The 14,451-nt window shown below is 36.6% G+C and overlaps 1 protein-coding gene across 2 annotated transcripts in view; it reads right to left on the reverse strand.

Annotated features, from left to right (window-relative positions):
• Window positions 1-14,451, reverse strand: part of CARS1 (cysteinyl-tRNA synthetase 1) — a 33,763-nt gene that overhangs the window by 8,762 nt on the left and 10,550 nt on the right. For both annotated transcript variants that reach the window (XM_040067380.1, XM_040067379.2), the window contains 12 exons: window positions 13,464-13,613; window positions 12,098-12,238; window positions 11,302-11,390; window positions 10,595-10,716; window positions 9,287-9,399; window positions 8,618-8,746; window positions 8,279-8,408; window positions 7,875-7,978; window positions 6,769-6,866; window positions 5,126-5,315; window positions 4,581-4,649; window positions 992-1,073 (listed from right to left, as the gene is read on the reverse strand). In XM_040067380.1, the coding sequence (XP_039923314.1) occupies window positions 992-1,073; window positions 4,581-4,649; window positions 5,126-5,315; window positions 6,769-6,866; window positions 7,875-7,978; window positions 8,279-8,408; window positions 8,618-8,746; window positions 9,287-9,399; window positions 10,595-10,716; window positions 11,302-11,390; window positions 12,098-12,238; window positions 13,464-13,613 (1,417 nt within the window). The remainder of the gene's footprint in view (window positions 1-991; window positions 1,074-4,580; window positions 4,650-5,125; window positions 5,316-6,768; window positions 6,867-7,874; window positions 7,979-8,278; window positions 8,409-8,617; window positions 8,747-9,286; window positions 9,400-10,594; window positions 10,717-11,301; window positions 11,391-12,097; window positions 12,239-13,463; window positions 13,614-14,451) is intronic.

Here is a 14,451-nt window from a genome sequence, read left to right on the forward strand (position 1 = left end):
GGAACTATTGGAACTTGTTACTAAGCCTATGTCTCAGCATCAATTAGGCCCATCAGAGTTTGACAATAATATCAAACTAGTCACCACATTAGCAAGTACAGTTTTGTGCTTTTTAATGCAAATTTATCAGCTTTAGAAGGACTCCAAACAGTAACAGAATGAGAGTCCAGAGTCTTTTCCAGCTGAAAAGGTTACCAGACCCTCAAGTAATTTTATGTTTCTGTGTAATATATGGGTTACTTGTATGTTTTATATATTAAAAATGCCCTGCTTCGATGTTAAGTACAAATTTCAGTGTCCAAGTTTTAAGAAAACAAGAACCAAATAGATGTTGAAGACATGCAAAATTCCACAGGGAACAGCAGAAAATAGTAAGAGCTCCTCCCTTAGGAATTATCAGTAAAATCAAAGAAAGTTTAATGGAACAACCTTTTTAACACTTTATAGTTCTGCTGCCAACACACACAGCATGATCAAAGCTTTTCAAAGAGATTAAAAAAGGCACCTGAAACTTCCAGCAAACTCCCAGATGAATTCTCCAAAGAGAGCACTTAATTACCATCGGGGAAGCTACAATCCCAACTATGCTAACAAACAATAGTGAACATCTCGGGCGATTTAAATGCAGACACTATTACTGTGTAGCAATCTACACTCTTAAGAAAATGCAAGCTCCCTGGGAAAGAGAACACAGGTAGTTTCTTACCTAGAAAGCATGGAGCACCCTAACCCAAAAAACAGCAGCTACACCTCATCTCAAGAACTTTTAAATTCTTTAGGAAATGAAAATTAGTTTAGCAGCCTAAAAAGATTCCTAAATTAAAGAGACAGGCAGCAGGGATGCAAAAATTCAAAGCAGCTCTGACTTAAAGATTCTTCACTTTTATTCTCTAAGCAAGGAGAGACTATCAGCTGCCTCCCACCCACACCTCCATCCTCTCCCCCAGTTTGGTTCCTATGTGCAACAGTGCAGGAAAAAGTGAACTCTCACCTTTCTTCTCTCTGGCGATTTGTCGCACTCCTTCTCTGAACTCAGAAAGAACTTGGAGGTATGGCATCACTGTAGATTCAATCTGCAGGATCATTATTTCCACAGTTAGCTAATCATCATTTGATATAAAACAGGTCCCCACCCACTTCATATTTATGTGCTGTTAGATGGAACTTAACCCTCAGGGCAGATCTGTATCAATAAAAATTCTCATTGCTCTATTGATGTCAAAGGATAGATGACAATTTGCATTAAATGTTAATTTTTCTTTTGTGCAGATAAAAAAAAAAAAAAAAAATCTTGTCAAGTTCAGCCTTTCCCCATTCCTCCTTTCAGCTAGATCCCTCACTTCCACAGGGTTAATGCAGTGCAGGGATAAAAACAGCACTCAGATGAATTTGCTCCTTCATGTACTGTGTTATCTTAAGACCAACTGTTTATCAGATAATACCATGTGAAACTGATATTAGGACTAATTTTCATTAGAACACAGATCTGTTCCTGAGATTTTTAGCTTACACTAATTGTATAGACAGTGGAATTCTCTATATTCCTCATAAAAATCTCTCTCCCACAAAAAGTGGGAAAAGATTACTGTTGAATTATTTCAGGTGTAAGTAAATGCTAGGCACAAAATCCCAGAGAAAAGGTCCTGTGAGTCTGGTTTCAATGGCAGCGAATAGCAGCAGCAAGCAGTTAGTGAACAAAACCAACTACACATCAGTGTCTGCCAACACTTCTCCGGAATACCAAGAGGTAAAGCCAGGCCCTCAGGGGAAAGCCTAAATTAAAAGTTTCATTACTTTGGAGGGTGGGGGAGAGGAAAAAAATTGCAAACTTTTGTCTCCTCTACAATTTCTACACGTCTTTCCTGTCTGTTTAATCTTCTTGACAAATTTTTGTGCAATTAAGGGACGAGATAGTCTGTCCTGCTGTAAAAGTGTCCCTACGAGAAGAACCAAGGAGCTCTGCTAAAACTTTTTATAAATGTGAACACTGCAATCAGCTTCATAATCAGATCCGGTGCTGACAAGTGTGGTCCAAGGAACAGACTCTGGAAAGTGAGTAACAGTCACATCTCGGTTCCCCCTCTGCACTGGAAGTACCTTTATGCAAATAAAGTAGCATAGGGAAAGCATTTATTTCCTCAATAACTAACTTGAGAGAAATGCTGAATTCACTTGGAAAATGATATTATGGAACTGAGGTTTTCTGACTTCCAATCTCTTATATCCACTTTTCAAGTAAATTACTGACCCATGGTAATTAAGCTAGTTTTTCTTTTAGCACTTGTGAACTGGATTATGCCTTTTTGGAGATATTGACTCAGTTGGTTCTTTCATCTCTAATTTAAACAAGGAAACAACTGGCTTGACCCACAGCCTTCCATAATTAATGAGAAGTTTTTGAACTTTGGAAGTTCACCTCCTTTAATTTGTGCTAAGAAAAATAAGAATTTGCCTGGAGGACTGAAAGACAGTAAAATATTTAATGAAACAGCCAAAACATTTGTGATATGCATTTTTATATTATAATGCCTAAGACCAGTAATGACCTGGGCAATAAAAACAAAAGCTTCTTGAGTGTAAAAATCGTTAGCACAAGATTCTTCTGACAACTGTGCTAAAAGTGTTGCAAAATGTGGAATGTGTAAAACTTTCTTCAGCAAGGATGTTCTTTAGTGTTTGATTTTTGTATCCTTTCAAGCCTAATCAACAAAAAAGGAGATTTAATCCTTGAAACTGACAGAAGCTAACAAGCAAGCTCTGTGTGATGTCCAGGCGTTAGAAAAACAAACTACTTGTTGGCAGAATTGCATTGTTAAGGTTTAGGGCTGGACATGCTACAATGATCTTTGACCTTAGGGGAGCTTAACAAAACTTGGGGAGAAGGATGGACCACTGATAGTGGACACAAAGAATGCCACAAAGAATTTACAGGACACAAGGACACTTGGCAGAACTCCCAAGGTAACGAAGAAACTTATAAAGCCAACTCAGCCAACTGCACTGAATCAGCTCCCACTGGGTAAAAGGTAATTTCAAACACCAACACAGAGACCACCAACCCAAGGAACACACTGACTCAACAGAAAGACTGAGAATGCAGACTAATTAGCACAGGAAAATTACTAACCAAGAGAGGATAAAATACAAATTATTAAGAGAATTATGTAACTTGCAGCCAATGAACACTAGTTGCTTTTTTTGCTAAAATGCATAAATAGTAAAAAGTTTTGATAGTTGGTGTGCTTGATTTGTGGAATACCACCGAGAGTACCCAGGTTTGCACAACTCTGAAACAAATAAACAATGTCGCTCTTGAGGGTGTAGTTACTGGCTTGTTGCACATGGGTAACAAATCCAATTTTTGTGGACAACAACATGTGTTAGCACATGTTGGTTTTGGTTTTTTTCTGCACAAGATTCTTCTCACTCTACTACCCTTGGCAGTGTTATTTTATAGGCGTGAAAGGACCTAGTTTCAAGCTATCACCAATCCTTCCATTAAACATATCTATTGGGAACACTGCCTGAAGTGTTAAATATACATTTAATTTTCATTTTCCTTAGAAAGGCAAGTGTTAAAATACTACCTTTCTTCTGAAATTCAAAATAATTCTGAGCTTAATTAAAAAATGACTATTGATGGGCTTTGTAGTCAATACTGAATATCTTCCTTATTGTATCATTAATGGAAATTTTCACAGCACACAAATATAAGTATTTGCATTGACAATCATCAGTTGAATGTTCATTCCCATTCTTCCAACCACAAGCAAACTTGCCAATTCCTTTGATGAATAAAAAGCTTTTTTTTTTTTTAATCAGAAATGTTTCATTTATTCCTTCTAAGGAGGAACAGAAAGGTGCATGGTCACATCTTTATTGCAGAAAACTACATGAAAAACAGCACAGATGTGTCCACAAGAGATTTTTGGCACGAACAGTGTTGACAGCTTTCACATGGAGTTATTTCTCCTGCCTGCCTCAGAAAATGTTCCAGTTATTCTAGAGCCCTTCAGCACTTTCATCAGGTACCACTCAGGTATTTCCAGAAAAATTCTGCATTGCCACAGAATTGCTGAGTGACTAAAGCAAAACAGCCTTTGAAAGCCACATAAAAACTGTGGCTGCAACTGAGATCAGAAGAAGAGACTGAAATGTGGATAAAACCCCAGCTGCCTCCAGGCTGCTTTCTGGTGTACCACAAAGAAGTTTAATCAGTATAATTACATTTTTGAAACTACTTAGCATACAAATACTTGTAATGAGTCTTTAGACTGTAGCATGTGCTGCCTGTAGTTCACATGTGGTTTAGGAAACAGACTCATCATTCAGAAGGCAAGATAATTCTTTTTCTGGTTGCTATACAAATTGTCTGTCATTAAATCAAACAAACCTATAAAAACCCCAACTCTTATAAAAAAAAAATCCTGCTTCCAAGGCCAATTAATTACATCAGATTCAAAAGTTAAAAGCAAAAAAAAGCAATTCAGCTACATACATATCAGTAATGCCACCCCTTTAACCTAAGCTCTCAAAGGATACAGAGTAATTTTGTTGAGTGCGTTTTGTCCTTCACTTACATTTATGTTTTGATTAGTTCCTCCAACAGGAAAACCAATTGCATCATCGCTTTCTATGGCACCAAAAATCTGGTCAAGGAAAAAGAAAAGATTGTATATATCAATTCACAGGTATGTGAAAACTAAGCAAAATCATATATAGTAGGCTTTTGAATAGTTCTCATTTAAACCAGAATTCACAACATCAAGACGATGTTCTGATTTGTAATTGACACACCATACAAAGCAGTGGCTTTTAGATTTAGCTTTAAAGCTGTCAGATTTGTCATTCTGACTTCATTTTTTTTTCTACTATCTAATTTTTCTTGAACTTATTACGGGCTCTTCACTATTCAACAAAACATTAGCTGAAAACATAATGTAACATGGAGGACTCAAAATGGTTCCTGCTGCAGCACACGTTGCAGTTTGGCATTGTTTTGGCTGGGGGATATGTGGAAGATCTCTAGTTTCCTGTAAGATTTAAACAAAGATCCCTCCATACTTGAAAATACAAGTTATAGCTGCACAGTGCAATAGCAACATTACTCCTTGCTGTTACATACCTTTAGCATTTGAGTGAGATAGAAGCTGATGTTTTCTAAAAGAAGTCTGTTTGGCATCTGTCTGGAAGATTTCTTTGCTGCAATATAGGAGTTACTCTGGCTGACTAAAGAGCGCATTTCTTCTAAGACAGAGCGGGTGTCAATATTGTCACACAGTGCTTCATGAATTGCTGCTTTCTTCTCGTAAAAACTGAGAAGAAGAAGAGTCTGTTTAACTACACATGCCAAAATCCCTGCAACATACTCTGAAGAGTCTGTTAGAAGAGTAAGGGGAACTAGAAGTAAGATAACTTTTTGCTGGTCATAGTTTAGATTTGAAGGAAAAACAGATAAGCAAGAAAAAAGGCATTATCATGATGCTGCTGTTTCACTGCTATGGACAAAGGCAGGCAGGATAATCTAATTGGCAACAACTATCCAACCAAATTACATCAAACAACTTTTCAGCAACTGGCCTTTTCATGCAAGTTTTTATTTTTAAGCAGTATAAATTGCTTATTTAATATCTTCTTGGCCTTACTTTTTTTGTTTTTACTGTATTGCTCTCCTGTTCCTGTGTATCAGCCAAGTTCTCTGTAGAGTATCTTTCCAGGAAGGAGCACCAATTTGGAAGTTAATGCAAAGTGAATTGTTATGAAGATATTACAAGTAGATAAAAGGAATAAATTCATGCAAACCTTTGTCATGTTAGCGACATATTAGTAGGTATAATAAACAATACATTATATTAAGTACCATTTTATCACAAAAAGGTTTTATTGTTTCAAACAATGTACTTTTTCCAAGAAAAAGAAGTGGTAGAAGAAAGGAGACAAGACCAAATATCCATGAAACATATCTTCTATTCTTCCCACTGCTTTATCCCTTCCTGTTGACCTCTCTACTACTTATTATCTCCCACCTTTTCAAAAAAAGGGCTTATCTCCACCAACCTCAAATTGAGGATAAAATTTTCAGAGCATATCACTACACAGAAACATCTGCACTTAATCCTTCAATTGTAACATTAAGGACCACAACAGTGAACTGAACGAGGAAACAATTTTAGCACTGCAAGGTAAGAGGCTTCTGTTTTAAATTTCAGACAAAACAGACGTAATTTAGGAAGCTGTTTGCTTTACAAATAATAATGGTAGTTTTGTTATAAAAGTTAAAAGACTGCAAAATTAATATCACTGTCTCAAAAACGTATTTTCAAATACTGGCCCTCGTATCTTTTGTGGTTTTAGTCAAGTCAATTAACTTCTGTTTGTCTCAGATAGCTTACTATAGTTAGAAATATGTAAAATACTGTTTTTCCAGTTGTAGCCAACTGTGAATTATTGGTTACTTCTCAGAGAGAAGACAAAATTTCAATAGTGAAGAAAATGAGAGCTATCTAACAAAAAAGTTTTTTTCCTTCACAAATATGGCAATGAGGCATGCCAGTGTACTTAATACAAACAAAAGGGAAATTAACAATTCCATCTATACTTCATAAAGCTGTCCCAAGATGAAAATGATTGTTTGTGAAAAATTGGGATGTTAAGTGGGAATGTTACAGAAATAAATATCACTATACACAATGTAAGTGATATTGTAATGAAAAAAGAATTAAACATGAAGCAACACAATTCAGAGAGAAGTAGGAGTGCTCCACTCACTTTTTGTTCAGCTCTACTTCTTGATTTTCCCATTTCTGAAACTGGCCTGTCACATCAGTGGGAGCTCTAAGAATATCCTTCACATTCAAAAAGAACTCCTGTAAAAGAAGAATATAGCTAGAAGTCAGTTTCAATGACACATAACCAATACTTACTATGAAAGGGCATTATTTCTTAATGAGACTCCTAAACTTTATGGGTTCAATACTGTTTCAGCCAGGATCTAATGATGTCTCTCAAGACAATAAAACACAATAAAATCATTTTGCATAACTCTGTCAATCACAGTTGGACCGCAATTAATTTCTGTCTCTTGCTCTGTAACTACATGAAACCCTATGATATTCTAACACCAAGCTGCTCACACAAAAAAACTTTTAAAAATGTTTAGGCAACAGTTCTTATGACAGATTTTAAAGTATGTTGCTAGCATTGGAAGCTGAAGAATAAAATGGCTTTATAGGAAAGATATGTTATAAATGGGCATCCAGCTCAGTAAAAAATCGTTTTAACCTAATCCGTGGCACAAACCAAACATTTTACATAAAAAAGCAGAAGAGCTTCAGCTGAAGAGGCCAAGATCAACAATCTCAAAATGCTGTACAATGTTCTTGTGGGAAATGTCAGTTTAAATTATGGCTCCAAACTAACCAGGGACAGGAATTGTCTTACACACCTGCAAGGCACAGAGGCAAAGGCTCAATGCTTGTGGTGAGGAGACAAATATTGTCTGTGGTGGGAACAATATTCCTTCTTCCCCTTTGGCTACATTTGTGTAGAGTCTGACCTGGTAGAAAAGTTCGAGTGTGTCTGTTGGACTGATTTCTATAAGCAACTGAGAAATTGATCTTGTGTGTAAGTGCCAAACTGCTCAGAGATGTCAAAACTTGGAGAGAGTACCCAGATGCAGAGAAATGTAGCAGTCTGTGGAATTTACAGGACTTGAGAGTTTGATGGTAGCTAAATGAGCACTGTGCAATCCCACCTGATGAATTCAGAAGGCAAACCCAGTGTGTGAGAATATGGCCTACATATCCTTTGAGTTCTATTCCTTGAAACATACATGGCAACATAAAGATTGGAGAAGAAATGTAAAACTTACTTACATTCATAAACTTCTCATATTGAATAGCTGACTCCATGGTATTATTTGAATAATCCAGTGTATCCTTCCAAGAGTGCATGAGGAAAGCCAGCCGTAACTGTCGTGCTAGTAGGAGGTTTAAAATAAAGAAGGAAAGGTTTTATAAGCTAAAACATTTTCATGGACTCCAATACTGCCAGTGGCTAAGAACATAATCTTTAAAGTTCTTACTATAACTACATCCACCAAAAAAGCAAAACCACTATCGTCCATACTGATAATTACCAAGAAGGATCAGAAGGACAAGGAAGCTGTTCTAAAGCTAGCAAAGAAGAAAGACACCTGAAGTTACTCTGAATAAAAAAATTATCGCAGTCACTACACAAAAGTACCTCCAAAAAATTCCCATTCCAAAATAATTTTTACCTGTGTGTTTCTTCAGGGCATCTTTTATAGTAATGAAATTCTTCAAAGATTTGGACATTTTACAGCCAGCAATTGTTAAGTGACCAGTATGCAGAAAATACCGAACCCAGTGATCATTTTCGAAGTATGCCTGCAGGGAAAAAACAAACCCAAAGACCCAACACTGTTTACACACATATCATGAAGTAGGAAAACTTAGAGAATAAAATCCCGAGAACCAAAACTTGTGTTTACACAAAACACAAATCGAGTTTAAAAAACGGAATTATGGATTTGTGTAAGTTGCAGTCAAAGCAAAGCATGTTGCTTTATCACTGTAGAAAAGGTCAGTTCGTTCACCTCAGACTGTGCCAGTTCATTGTCATGGTGAGGAAATCGGAGATCAAAGCCTCCTCCATGAATGTCCATCGACTCTCCTAGAACAGATCCACCCATCGCAGAACATTCAATGTGCCAACCTGGACGACCCTGTTAACACAAAGGCATTACTTGGTTGCAAGAAATTGTCTTCCTCTTCTGCCTCCGTTTCATTCCCTCATGCTGTTACTAAGAGAAAAAAAGATTCGAGAAAAAAAAGATTCGCAGTCTCAGCTTCACAAAAGGAAATTGTTTCATTTAAAGATACAACCTGGCAATACATCTGTAATGTTCTGATTGTCTTGCTTACTCTTCTTTTAAAAGCTACATTAATATTTTTGATCACGAGGGCAAAAAAAGGAAACAGAATTTGCTGCAGGTAAAGCTTGTCAATTAACAGAGGACAAAGGACAAGTAACAGCCATGCTGAGCCTGTGTGCAAACTTCTGCTTAAAATGTATCAAACAGACTGATACACATTCTAGATTATTAAATGAACATTAAACACAGAATCTTATGACTGAATACATAATCTCCACAATTTATACAGTGTTAGTATGAGGTGAGACAAAAAAAAAAACAAACTTGTGTAACTATGCTATTTAAATAAGTGAAGAAAATCCAAATCCTGATTATAATGTCTTTCCTTACCTTTCCCCATGGAGAGTCCCATGAGGGCTCTCCTGGCTTGGAGGACTTCCACAAAGCAAAATCATTTGGAGAATGCTTCTCACTTAAGCGATCAGCTGAGATACTCAGGTCACCTTTCAAAAGAGAAAATGTAAATGTATATGTTTTACACCAGCATTACTGTTTTTTTGCCTTGCTGTATCTCACATCAAAAGAATAAAAAAAAAAAACCAAAAAACCCACAAACCAAAAAAACCAACAAACAAACAAAAAAAAAACCCCAAAACACAAACCCCCAAATCCTTGAACCCTCAAAAATCCTCATTATTAACCTCGATAATCCTTTGGGGTTTTGGTTAATGTGTGGTTGATAAGTCTCTGAAAAGTATCAGTTGCACTGCTTTCTAAGTTTTGACATGAGATTCATCTACATTCTCTCACCAAGCACACCTCCAATATTGCAGTTATAGAAAAAGAAATACAGAAAGAAAAACCCATACTCAGAGACAAGTAAGACTGCAGATTCAATGCATTCCAAAGTTAGATGGATCTAAACTTAGATAATGATTTTCTTAATCTGCAAATACAATATGATCATAGAATATTTCTTCCCCTAATCTCAGCTGCTGCACAGAAGGGTTGATATTTGTTCAATAGCTACATTTATTCTTCTGTTACCTACTGCTCTGAGTGTCCTGATTTCATCTGGTATGAGTGTTATATAAAATTATTAAAATATTAATATTGTTTTTTATAGACTTTCTGCATGCTTTGCTAAAACTGTACAACTTTAGGAGCAGATAACTAATGAGTCCCATTTACTGAGCATTTTAAATTAATCCTCTGCTATAGCTCTATTCAAAAAAATCTATATTTGGATTTGGTTCAACACAACAAAGTTAAAATAAGAGTTCTCAGTATGAAAGGGAAACCCAAATATTTGTCATGAAATAACCCCAGTCTGATGTGGAGAACTTCTGCCTGCCATGTGGAAGACCCAGGTTCAAGTCTTTGCTCCTACTCTGAGCCAGATGGACAGGCAAATAACAGGCCTATGGCCAAATGACTGAGTTATTTACAATTCTGACCAAAAAAACCCAAAAACCCACAAACAAACAAAAAGCAGCCCCAAACCATTTCTCGGCATTTTCCAATTAAAAACTTTCAGGAAAGTACTGGCTCAAGCTACAAAACTGGAAAAGAAATTGGTAAAGGATGTGCAGCAGGTAAATCATTAAGCTCTGACTGTGACTGATCCAAACATCAGTAAAATCATTTGAAGAGACCGACACCTCATTAGTTTCTTCGGCAACTTGAGCAAGTCTTTACCTTCACCCTCTTGAAGAGCTTTCTGATCACCTACAGCTTCAGGCACCAACTTAGCATAGGAGTGTTTTTCACTGGCATCAAACTTCATAGTATCAAAGTATACGGATCCATTGGACACATACCTGGAAAGTTAAAGATCATTATTTAGCTAAATTTCTACCACAGCTTAACTGAATCTTATCCCCAAAATCACTGCCATAAGTTTTCTAGTAACTCCACTCACATTATGGTACTGCTCAGTATTGTAAATATGACTTAGGTCATATGAGCCTAAGTTTTAAGGCATTACCATATGAAGATTTGGACAGTTATAGCAAAATTAATTGAAGAGAAAACAGCAGCTATTGTTAAGCTTTTGAGAGGTGTCAGGAAACAGTCACAAGAACTATCATTTTTAAAAATTTATGTTATTTGCAACTGATTTCTAACTGTCACATGTCAACTTTTGATGAAGACCAGGAATCAAACACAGTTCAAGTGAATGGGACTTTAACTTTATTTTAATGAACACGGATTTCACCCTATAGTACATCATAAGAAGCACATCAGGTGAAAAATAACAGCTCTTTTGCAAAGAAACATGAAATTTCTTTATTTGATGAAAAACTGCTTCTGGCAAAGACCAGACTGTTGCAGATGAAAACAGAGAAAACAGCTCACAGCTAAATGCTGAAAGCAATCTTTGTGGCATCCAGTAGCAAACTTACCCATAACCATTATCCACAATCTTCTTCACAAAATCCACAATCTCTGGCACATATTCACTAACCCGTGTTAAAACATCTGGAGGTAAAACCTAGAGATAAAAAGTAGAATTATATATATATGGAAATATGCACTAAACATACATGTTATGTATTGGTTACAATTTTGCTCAAAAGTAAGTGATAATAAAATCTAACACTCCTATTTCAAGCTTTCTGCTCTGAAACAATGGGCTGTGGCCACTTTTTCCTCAGCCTTTAAGAGGATGCCAGCTCTTCTGACAGAAAAAGCAGCAAATCCCTCTGATTTCAAGGTAAATAAACCAACCTTCACTGACCTGAACCACTTCCTGTGACACAGCATTTCATCTGTAACAGACAAATCTCTTCTTGATGGTTACCATCACATAATTTCTTAATGGCTGAAGACTCTTAAGTAGTCAGTTTAAATGCTGAGGTTAGCAGGGATCTCTTGTGCAGCCAACAGATTCCAGCTCAAACTTCTGGAGCAGTTCATTATTATTTGCCCATGTTACACCACGGGGATGGCATGGAAAGCACAGATCAAACCTGATCACCAATTAAGTGATGTGCAACAGGCACAACAGATTTAAGACTGCTGGGATGGAAACAGAGCAGATGCTCTGTTAATAACTACCTATTAATATTAAAGGAATTACTTTATCAATAAGGTTGAAATATGAGATTATTGATAGCTAGGAAGGAGCTAAATTGTCTTCTTCATACTATAAGGCATGGCACGTACATTTTTAGAGGAGAAAACAGTTAATTTACTTACGTTGAGTGCTTCCATATCTTTATGAAATTCCCCTTCCCAGAATTTGGGGAGCTTTGAGAATATGGAATTGTCAGTCACCTGACTGCCAAATTTTGTGTCCAACCAGTCAGACAGCAAATCTTTGGCTTCTTCCAACAGTGTCTAGAAAACAACAGTGATAAGAGCAACTGATCCAAGACTTGCCCTGTTTAAATTGTGCAGAAGGATCTCATGCTGAATAGAGAGAAGTTTGCAGAAGGAATAAGACATTTGCAATGAAACAGTTGCAAATACAGAGTAATCCAGGTTTATACCACATTTTTATCATCTTGCCCTTCATAGCTACAGATGAAACAACCAGAGCAAGAGAGATAAACTGTTAAGTGGTATCTGTTTTGATACGGATCACTTAAATAGGCATCTGGAATTTATGTTGTAAACACCAGATGGGACCTGCAGTTTTATTACATTTTCTGTTCCCCCACTGCTACTGATAATCTAACAGAAGCCTTACTGTGCACATTGCTAAAAAGTGTCTCAAAGACTAATTTGGACATCAGCAAGGATACCTTTTAGTCTTATATTAAAGCCTTTCTATTTCTGACACTAGGATATAATGCAGAAAGTATGATTGCTTAGATTTTAGGTTTTCTTAAAATTTCATTAGGTCAGTATACATTTTTATAAAAGCACTTGATATTAGAATAGCTGGGCCTTTAAAAAAAAAATCCATAATTTAGAGACAGGGTCTTCTCAAGAAGGGAGCACAGAGACATGTACCACATAGTACTTATCACAAATAATCTGAAAGCAAGAGAAAATTAAAATGGAAATAAATTTATTAGAGGACAATAACTACTAAAAATGGTTATGCTGATTGACTTTGATTACTGGGACAGAGCTAAAGCCCAATAAATTCAATATGATTATTTGTCACTAAATGTAATTGTTTTTAATAAAAATAATCCCGAGCACAAGTTTGTGGGAGGTATTTTCCTCTCTGATCAGAGACAGAAAAACTTGTGTGGAAAACTGCCACCAGTATTGGAACATCAGAAATGCATGTTCAGTAACCTATAATGAAGCTAATTCATCAAGACAAAAAAGTCAAAGAGAAAGTCTAAATACATGCAAGAGCAAAATCCTCATTGGAAAGGCTAAAAAAAAAAAAGTAGTTGATAAAAACAGCATCCAAAAACTCTGTAGTTGAACTGAAGAAACAAATTACCTGTACTGAATGCAAAGTACTAAAAAGTTCTCAGTCCCACAATTCCTCTTTTTATGAATTAAAGGTTCCATAATGTCTCATGGAATTCCTACGAGGTACAAATTATTTTTAAACCTTCTAACAATTATAAACCAAATATAAAAAGGAGCTCAAACTTACCTCCTGACATTTGTTGATCTCTTCAGCAGAGAGCTTTGCTTGGACAGCTTCTTGTAGAGGGTCAAAAGCAGACTTCACTGTATTTTGAATTCTTTCCAACAATTGCTTTTTATCTGGGTCTGTTGTTTCATTTAGTTTAACTGAAAAAGACTACAATTAAACATAAAAAAATTAGAAAGCCAGCTGCAGTACAGTAGTACTATGCTCCATAAACGGAATATTATCTTAGCCACATAGTACCTTGCTTGTTGCAGTGCATTAATTTGGTTTATATTGTGTTTCATTTTCATATTGGGCTTTGTAATGTTTCTTCTGTTCCCTGGAACCTGTATCACGTGGTCTGTCCCTGCTCAGCAGTGCCCATGCCCCACACTGGAATGTAACCCAACTCTGTTCCATTCCCACTTTGTCCCTGATTGGGGAGTGGCTTGTCCCTGTCTCTGGGCCTCTCCCCCCTGGGAAAAAGCCCTGGGATGGAGGCGGGATGGCCTCTTTTGCTTGGGAAGGGGACAGGGAAGGAGCTAAAGGAGCTCTGGACTAAATAAAGCTATTATTCCCGCCCCCCCCCCAGACAAAGAGCAGATTCTGCCTTTTGCCATTGACGGTAGCCTGTTCTCTCAAAAGAACCCCCACACTTGCTAGTGATGAATAAGACATTATGCCACAGAAGAAGCTTAGACCTCAGCTACTGAAACATAAAATATGCTCCTCATCAGAAATAAAAATGCAATCACAAGATTTTAGTTTACATCCAAATTAATTTTTTCAGAAAGACTTCATCAATCACTACATCATCATCATCATTACTGCTGTTTTAATTTTCTATGTAGTTGATCACCCTAATTGCACAGCTGATTACCACGAATTTGAAAAGGACAAGCTTTAATGTGAAACAGGGAGAGATTAAATGCAATGTTTAGGGAGTATGTCAGGCAAAGATAGCTGGGCAAAATTTCCAGGCCTCCTATTCCCAGGCCTGAATTCATCA

Source organism: Hirundo rustica, chromosome 6 (genome assembly GCF_015227805.2).
Source record: "Hirundo rustica isolate bHirRus1 chromosome 6, bHirRus1.pri.v3, whole genome shotgun sequence".
Taxonomy (NCBI): domain Eukaryota; kingdom Metazoa; phylum Chordata; class Aves; order Passeriformes; family Hirundinidae; genus Hirundo; species Hirundo rustica.